Source organism: Gymnogyps californianus, chromosome 2, assembly GCF_018139145.2.
Source record: "Gymnogyps californianus isolate 813 chromosome 2, ASM1813914v2, whole genome shotgun sequence".
NCBI classification, from domain to species: Eukaryota; Metazoa; Chordata; class Aves; order Accipitriformes; family Cathartidae; genus Gymnogyps; species Gymnogyps californianus.
In genome coordinates, this window is record NC_059472.1 from 979,718 (window position 1) to 988,883 (window position 9,166).

General features: G+C 59.1%; 1 protein-coding gene across 1 annotated transcript; it reads left to right on the forward strand.

The window, feature by feature from the left end:
* Positions 1 to 721: 721 nt before the first annotated feature.
* NAPRT (nicotinate phosphoribosyltransferase) lies at positions 722 to 6,876 on the forward strand. Its single transcript, XM_050915758.1, has 13 exons — positions 722 to 908; positions 1,488 to 1,615; positions 1,721 to 1,803; positions 2,018 to 2,148; positions 2,229 to 2,344; positions 2,455 to 2,648; positions 2,872 to 3,012; positions 3,195 to 3,279; positions 3,580 to 3,660; positions 4,977 to 5,079; positions 5,204 to 5,361; positions 5,634 to 5,741; positions 5,920 to 6,876. The coding sequence occupies exons 1-13, from the start codon at positions 722 to 724 to the stop codon at positions 5,977 to 5,979; spliced, it is 1,575 nt and encodes a 524-aa protein (XP_050771715.1). The 3' UTR covers positions 5,980 to 6,876.
* The last annotated feature ends 2,290 nt before the right edge of the window (positions 6,877 to 9,166 follow it).

Genomic DNA, 9,166 nt, shown 5'->3' on the forward strand with positions numbered 1-9,166 from the left:
CCCAGTGTCCTGTGTGCCTGGTGCTGGGGCTGCCTGTTGTCCCATCTGCCCAGTGTCCTGGGTACCCAGTGTCCCATGTGCCTGGTGCCGGGGCTGCCTGGTGTCCCACGTGCTGCAATCCCCAGAGTCCCTGGTGGTCTGGCTGCTGGCGCAGCTGAGGCCATGTGTGCTTGGTGCTGGGTGTGCAGCATCCCATATGCCTGCTCCTGTGTGCTGCCATCCCTGGTGTCCTGTCCTGCCATCCCCGTGTGCTGCCATCCCCGTGTGCTCTGTGTCCTGCGTGCTGCCATTCCTGTGTCCCCTGTGTGTCCTGTGTCCCCTGTGTGCTGTCATCCCTGGTGTCCTGTGTGTCCTGTGTCCCCAGTGTGCTGCCATCCCTGGTGTCCTGTGTGCTCTGTGTGTCCTGCGTGCTGCCATTCCTGTGTCCTGTGTCCCCTGTGGGCTGCCATCCCTGTGTGTCCTGTGTCCCCTGTGTGTTGCCATCCCTGTGTCCCCTGTGTGTCCTGTGTCCCCTGTGTGCTGCCATCCCTGGTGTCCTGTGTGTCCTGTGTCCCCTATGTGCTGCCATCCCTGGTGCCCAGTGCCCCGTACCCCCTCTCCCCGCTGTACCCCGCCTCCTCGGGCCCACCCGTCTTCGCGACCGCCCCGTGTCCGTCCCCCGTCCCCCCCCCGCCCCGGTCCCCGCCGTTCCCAGGCTGCCCCGCGGCGGCGCGGCCGGGCCATGGCGCCGCTGACTGACTTCTACCATCTCACCATGGCCTACGGGCACTGGCGGGCCGGGCGGCACCGCGCCCCCGCCGCCGCCGAGCTCTTCTTCCGCCGCGGACCCTTCCGCGGCACCTTCGCGCTGGGCGCCGGCCTGGCCGAGGGGCTGCGCTGCCTCCGCGCCTTCCGCTTCTCCGCAGCCGGTGCGTGAGGGACGTGGGAGGGAGGGCGGGGAACTCCCGGGAGACCTTCAGGGGGACAGGGGGCCTGGGGGGGGGGGCGCGGGGAGAGGGACAGCCCTTGTGGGGGGACCTGGGGGACAGGGGTACCCCCAGGGGGACCTGGAGGGGGACAGAGACAGCCCTCAGGGGGACCTGCAGGGGACAGGGACAGCCCACGGGGGGACTTAAGGGGGACAGGGACATCTCAGAGGGATCTGGGGCACAGGGAGGCCCTTCATGGGGACACCGGGGGGAGGTGGACCTGGACAGCCCTCAGGGAAACTGGGGGGACACTGGGACACCCTCCAGGAGGACAGTGCTCCCATGGACAGTCCCTCAGAGGGGACTTCGGGGACCATGGTACCCTCCCAGGGCTAGGGTACCCCCTGCCTCACTGTGTCTCTCTCTCTGGGGTGGGGGGGTGCTGTGAGGTGCCCCCTGCCCGCAAGCTGTCACCCATCCCCGGCATGGGAGGCTCGGTCCCTCCAGCCTGACCTGTGTCACAGGACCGCGGCTCGGGGGACCACCCGCCCTGGTGCCCACTGAGCTCTGCCCCTGCAGACGTCGCCTACCTGCGCTCTGTCCTGCCCAGCACCACAGAGGACGCCTTCTTCGACTACCTGGCCACCCTGGATGCCTCGGAGGTGACCGTCTCTGCCGTGCCGGAGGGCTCCGTCATCTTCGCTAGGGTGGGATACGCTCCGTACCCTCCCCTGCTTTGGAGGGGCTGTGGGGTCGTCGGCTCCCATGGCCCTGGGGAGGATGGGGATGTCACCGCCCGGCTGTCCCCGCAGGTCCCGTTCCTGCAGGTGAAGGGGCCGCTGCTGGTGGTGCAGCTGCTGGAGACCACGTTGCTGTGCCTGGTCAACTATGCCAGGTAGGGACACATGTCCTGCTCTGGTCCCCCAGCTGCTGGGGACGGCATCGGTCTCCGCTGTGCCAAACCCTCTGAGTCCCGTGGCAGTCCAGGCCACATCCCCGCGCATCGGCTGCGGTCGAGCAGAGAGGGTCCTGGAGCCCCCCCACCCTTGGCTGTGTACTGGCTCCATGCTCAGCCTGGCTTGGTGTGGACCTGTCCCTTCCTTCCTCAGCCTGGTGGCCACGAACGCTGCCCGCTTCCGACTCCTTGCTGGCCCGGACATGAAGCTGATGGAGATGGGGCTCCGTCGCGCTCAGGGGCCAGACGGTGCCCTTTCGGCCTCCAAGTACTCCTACATTGGGGGTGAGTGCTGCTCCGCGGTGCCCCGCGGCACCGTGGCCGTGCCGTCACCCGTGTGTCCCCCCCCATGTCCCTCCTCACAGGCTTCGACTGCACCAGCAACGTCCTGGCGGGGAAGCTCTACGGCATCCCAGTGCGTGGCACCATCGCCCACTCCTTCATTATGTCCTTCACTTCACTTGAGGAGGTGCAGCCCAAGGTGAGCGTCACTGTGGGCAGGGGATTGGGATGGGATGCTCTGCCTGTGACCATGCTTTCGGTGCCATGGAGGATGCCACAGGGTCTGTAAAGCCCATGTCTCCCGGGCAGGAGGTGCCACCACTGGCAGGAGGAGAGCCAGTGGATCTCCCGGCCCTGGCCGAGTCGTGGCTGCAGCGGGTGTGTGAGCTGCTGCAGACGCCCCCTGAGAAGGCGAACCGGGGCGAGCTGGCTGCCTTCGTGTCCTACGCCATCGCCTTCCCGTGTGACTTCCAGGGGCTGCTGGACACGTACTGTGTCAGGAGGTGAGAATGCCAGGTCCCCCCCCAAGGGCGGCTTTCCCACCATAGCAGAGGGGACGGACGCGTCCCTCCTTGCTTGGTGGCCTTGAAGCAGGGACGTTTCCACCTGGTAGCATTCCCGTGCTTCGCTGTTGCCTGACACAGGGCTTGGATCTGATGCTGGATCCGCCCTGGGTCCCTTGTCCCACCAGGCAAGGGACACTAACCCTCTCTTCACCCATGCCAGGAGTGGCTTGCCAAACTTCTGTGCCGTGGCGCTGGCCCTGCATCAACTGGGGTACCGGGCCATCGGGGTGCGCCTGGACAGTGGGGACCTGGCCCAGCAGTCCAAGGAGATCCGCCGAATGCTCCGAGCCTGCGGTGCTCAGTGAGTCCCTCACCAAGCCTGGGTTGGCTGCCACCAGTCCCTGGCTTCCCCACCTTGGGCACCCAGCACCTCGTCCTGCCAGGGCGGGAGCCCTTGTGGCTCAGGAGGGTGCTGCCAGTGGAGACATGGGTCTCCCCAAACCCTGTGCCCCCTCCCTTGCTCACTCCCCTGCCCTTCGCCAGCTTCCAGGTGCCCTGGTTTGAGACCATCCCCATCGCCGTCAGCAACGACATCAGCGAGCAGAGCCTGGAGGAGTTCAGCCGGGAGGTGAGGTAGCTGCTGTCGGGGCTGAGAAGTCGCCTTGGCTTTCGCTGGCACTGCTGAGGTTTGGAGTGCGTGGGGTTTACATGAGAGTCACCTGGGACTTTCTCCCTGGGTGAGAACAGAGAAGAGTTTCCAGGCAGTAAAAAAAAAAGGCTTTTGGGTGGGACAGATGGACAGACAGACACTGGGCACCTTTGGGCAGAGCATTCTCTGACCTGCCCCGTGGCTCTGGTTTTGGCATGGGCTTAAAAACCAGTGGCAGGGGTGGGCTGTTGATGGCCACTGTCTTCTCTGCCACACCAGGGGAGCGAGATTGACATGATCGGCATCGGGACGAACCTGGTGACGTGTCCCCTGCAGCCATCGCTGGGCTGTGTTTACAAGGTAGTGGTGGCAGCAGCTCTCTGCCCTGTTTGGCTTGTGGGGCATGGGGCTCCCTGGCTTCTCCCAGGCTTCGCACGGCTGGGGCTGCGCAGCAAAGGGCGATCCGGCCCTAAGGGATGATGCTGCAAGGCCAATATCATCAAATCACAGAATGGTTTGGGTTGGAAGGGACCTTCAAAGATCATCCAGTCCAACCCTCCTGCCATGGGCAGGGACATCTTCCACTAGATCAGGTTGCTCAAAGCCCCGTCCAGCCTGACCTTGAACACTTCCAGGGATGGGGCATGCACAGCTTCTCTGGGCAACCAGTCCAGTATCTCACCACCCTCATTGTCAAGAATGTCTTATGTCCAATCTAAACCCACCCTCTGTCAGTTTAGAACTGTTGCCCCTTGTCCTGTCACTACAGGCCCTGGTAAAAAGTCTCTCTCCGTCTTTCTTACAAGCCCTGTTTATATACTGAAAGGCCGCAAGAAGGTCTCCCCGGAGCCTTCTCTTCTCCAGGCTGAACAATCCCAACTCTCTCAGCCTTTCCTCATCGGAGAGGTGTTCCAGCCCTTGGCCCCTTTTTGTGGCCTCCTCTGGACCCGCTCCAACAGGTCGATGTCTGTCTTGTGCTGGGGACCCCAGAGCTGGATGCAGTGCTCCAGGGGGGTCTCAGGAGAGCGGAGCAGAGGGGCAGAATCCCCTCCCTCGCCCTGCTGGCCACGCTGCTTTGATGCGGCCCAGGAGACGCTTGGCTTTCTGGGCTGCGACCACACATTGCGGGCTCATGTCCAAATCTTTGCTCACCAGCATCCCCAAGTCCTTCTCTGCAGGGCTGCTCTCCATCCATCCATCCATCCATCCCCCAGTCTGTATTGATACTGGGGATTGTCCTGACCCAGGTGCAGGACCTTGCACTTGGCCTTCTTGAACTTCATGAGGTTCACATAGGCCCACTCCTCCAGCCTGTCAAGGTCCCTCTGTTTGGCATCCCTTCCCTCAAGGGAATCAACTGCACCACTCAGCTTGGTGTCATCTGCAAATTTGCTGAGGGGGCACTCAATCCCACCATCTATGTCCTCCTTGGAAATAACGTTCATGAGACCACTGTAACAAGAAGCATGCAGGCAGGAGGAGGCAGGATGTCCAACTTTGGGGTGGTTTGAGGGGTTTTTTTATGATTTATTCAAGCCCGTTTGCATCAGTGGCCTCCCCAGCACACGGGGACACACATAGAGGACACAGAGCTCAGCATGGTCTTCAGCACTGGCATGAGCTGGTGCATGTGACAAAAATAAGGTGCCCATCTCCTTAATCTCCTCCTCTTACAGCTGGTGGAGGTCAATGGCTCCCCGTGCCTGAAGCTCACAGAAGATGAGGAGAAGATGACAATCCCAGGGACTAAGACGATCTATCGGCTCTACGACTCTGCTGGTGAGTTGGGAGACCCTTGCCACGGTGCTGCCCTGTTGACCTGCATCCCCCCCTGCCTCCTGCTCCATAACCCTGTCCCCGATGTCCCACACACTCGCTGGCCCCTAACCTGGCACCCCTGCAGGTCACCCCTTCATGGACCTCATGGCCCTGGAGGAGGAGCCCTTGCCCAGCGCGGGGCAGGAGTTGGCGATCCGTGTCCTGGGGCAGCTCGGTGAGACCAGCAAGGTCGTGCCCACCACTGTGGAGCCCCTCCATCGCACATACTTCAGAGATGGCCAGGTCAGGGGTGGCTCTGCCTTCTGGTGCTGGGGTGTCCTCCCCCACGTTGGGTGAAGGACCAAGCCAGGGTGGTGGTGTCTTGGCAGTAATGTCAGGATCAAAGAGTTAAACCCCAGTGTCTCCTTGCGTCTGAGATGTTCCCTGCCCCAACAACTCAGGTGCCACCTTGGACATGGTGGCATCAGAGTCCAGCCTGGAGCTGGCTTGTTGGGGACTGGGGCTCAGTGGCCAGCTCCCCACATGGATGTGGTCATGCATCTCCATCCCTGCAGGTGTGTGAGCCGCTGCCCAGCCTGCCAGAGGTGAGGAGCCACGCGCAGGTGTCCCTCAGCCTGCTTAACCCCGCTCACCGCCGGCTCCATGAGCCACAGCCATACCCGGTATGTCCGCCACTTGCCAGGCACCATTGGTACACACCCGGGAACCCTGCCCGGCCCCGGTGGCCTGAGCAAAGCCAGCATGGCTCCACCGCGGAGCTGCAGCAGTGCACAGATATGGGGCTGCAGTCCCCCCTGGGGAGCACACGCTCACCACCGTCCCCTCTTGCTCCTGTGCCAGGTGGCCGTGACGGAGAGGCTGCACCACCTCCTCGCCGAGCTGCGGCAGGCCAGCCAGTGAGGGGGTCCCCGCTCGTCCCCCTGCACCGTGCCAGCCCACGCTGGGTGCAGCCCCTGCCTGGGGTCAGGCTCTTCCGCACTACTTTGAAGACCAGGTGACTAATTAGGAATTAATGGTTCTGATGACATTGCTACTGTGTGGTGCTAATCCGAGGACCCTGCAGGAACTGGAAGAGCACCCTGGGGTCCCAGCAGCAAAGCTGGGCACAGAGGGATGGGGCAGGCAGAGCTGGGAGGCAGCTGCCCCCGCGTCTTCTGGAAGCGATGGTCCTTCCCTGCCCACCTCGGTGGCCCTGCCAGCCCTGCACCTTCTGCCATGACAGTGCTGCCTGCTTTGGTGGTCCTGTCAAACCCTGTGCCTTCTGCTGTGGCAGCGCTGCCCACCATGGTGGCTCTGCCAACCCTGTGCCTTCTGCCGTGGCAGCACTTCCCACCTCGGTGGCCGTGCCAGCCCTGTGCCTTCTGTGGTGGCAGCCCATGCTGAAGCTCCTCGGTGGCACTAGAGACGAAGTCTAGAGTGCACAAGAAGGGGTTCTACCATGGGAAGGGCCAGCCTGTCCCCCAACCCATGTCCTGTGGGACATCTGTGGCAGATGCACTTTGCCCTTCCTATTCTAGGCTTTGGCTCTGTGGCCACATTTCATCTCTTTCCATTTTGTATGCCTTCCCTGGGGTGTGGAGGCCAGCTCCAGGTTGACGCCCGCACTCTCTAACCTGATGTTCATAGAGGAAGCGTAGCACTAATCCCCACAATTACCTTCATCCTAAGCAAAAAATAAAATAAAGGCCTGTACCCACTACAGCTACGGCCATACTGTGTGGCTTCCCTGGTCCTTCAAAACACTTGTTGCCTTTAGCCTGAACGTGTGATTCAACATCCTTCACTTCACAGTTTATGACTGAATAAAATTGGAATAAAAAAGCAAGTGCTGACCCATGAGAGCATCTGGGGGTGGCCCCAGCAGGTGCCACAGGGCATCCTATGACCCTAATTCCAGTGAAAACCCCTTTGTAGCTCCACTGGGGGTAGGTCTCATGCCCAGACAATCACTGGTTGAGGCTTTATCAAAACAGGGTCAAGAAAAGTTGTTGCATGGAATGGGAAAAAAAAACCTGCACAGATTGAATCTTCTCCGAGACACGCATATTTTCTCTAACCCTGCCCAAATCTGTAACAGGGAGATAGATAGTAAATCTTTTCCCTTGAGCTTGTAAAATGTACGGACCCTGAACTGAGCCACCCATCAGAAAGGTGCAGCAAGGGAGGGCAAGAGGGAAATCCCCAGTGAGATGTACCTGCGCATCCCCAGGCGCCAACCCTGCAGCTGCATTGCATGCTCTCCCAGGAACAGTCGTGGTTTAGGTCTTTGCAACACATGTTGATTGGGGGGGGGGGGGGGGGGGAATGAAAAGAGCTTAACGAAGCATGGCCTGATGGTCTCTTGTTTCTAAAAAACCCAACAGGCTGGAGCTCCCTGTTGCAATGCTCCAGCTGTGGGCACTCTATCACACTTAGCATTTTAGGGGAGGAAAAAAACTCCAGGAAAACCAAGAGCAGTTTGCTATTAAAACTTACATTTTTAGAGCAGACGCACCAGAGATAAGAATCTACCCCCAGTGTACCTGAGTAGAGATAGTCCTGAGTTCTTAGGAGAGAAGGAATGAAGAGCAACTTTAAGTAGACAAAAACAGCGAGACAGCAGCACCCTCTAGCCCCTCAGCCCTCTCCATGGCCACAGAGGATCAGCCAGAGGTCGGTCAGTCAGTTCCCAAGCAGGAGCAGGGTAAACCCATCCTCAGGACGATCCGTTGCTAGATCTGCCACCATCTCTCCTACCCCTAGACAGACTCTTCAACCGCTGGTGCTTTGGCTTTGCCTAGGACCATTCTGAGTACCTCCAAGGATGGAGACTCCATCACTTCTCTGGGTGACCTGTGCCAGGGCTTGTCACCCTCATGGTGAAGAAGTGGTTCCTGATGTTCAGAGGGAACCTCCTGTGTTTCCATTTGTGCCCAGGGCCTCTGGTCCTGTCACTGGGCACCATGGAGAAGTTTCTGGCACTGTCCTCTTTGCACCCTCCCTTCAGGTGTTTATAGACATTGATAAGGTTCCCCCTGAGCCTTCTCTTCTCCAGGCTGAACAGTCCCAGCTCACTCAGCCTTTCCTCATAGGAGAGATGCTCCAGTTCCTTCACCATCTTTGTGGCCCTTCGTTGGACTCTCTTCATCTCTCTTGTACTGGGGAGCTCAAAACTGGATCCAGTACTCCAGGTGTGGCCTTATCAGTGCTGAGCAGAGGGGAAGGATCCCTTCCCTTGACCTGCTGGCAACACTTTGAATGCAGCCCAGGACAATTGTTCGCGTTCTCTACCATGAGGACACATTGCTGCCTCGTGGTCAACTTGGTGTTGAGGCCCAAATGCTCGGAAGAACACTTGGAAGCTGAACTGGACAGCAATGCTCTCAAAACATTAACTGTGTGTTAACAAACTGGGTTCATTACACACCAGCCGTCCTTTGTAGCCACCACATACAGAAATAAGAGACACACCGGAAAGCCGATAGAGCCATCGAGCTGTTGAGGTCCCAGTTAGCATCACAACGCTGCTGTCAGCAAAAAAGATCCTAAACCACGTGTATTGCGTGGCCCAAGCCAACAGGATACAAAGCTACGGGTTGCAGATTACGATTACTGCACCCTGCACTGAAGAGGAAAAAAAGAGCAGGAAGGAGATTACAGCTGCACATCTGGGGCTCCTGGATGCATCCCTCAAAGTTTTGGTGTCGTGTCAGTGCCATCTGGAATCTGGGCAACCCAGTTCATAGCACTGACTCCGTAACAGCTTCCCACTGCCATGACAGCATGTGCTTAATGGCAGAGAACCCCCAGTTTGCAAACTTAAGGTATTTAATTTAAGGAATACCAGTTCCCACCCAGAGACCCTAAACCTTACTGCAGTCACGGCAGAAAATCCAAGAGTGCTCATTTTTTCCATTTTTGCCCTTGGAATTCTGTTATTGGTCTTTGGCACAGATCTCAGAAGTGGATGCAAAGATAGGACAGTAAGTGCTGAAAGTGACGTTAAAACACCAGATCATGTAGCAATAGTGCAGACTTTGCAAAAAAGAGGAAGCATAATGAGCTCACATGCTGTTCCTCTGCTCCATCTTTCTTCCAGTTTTGTTCT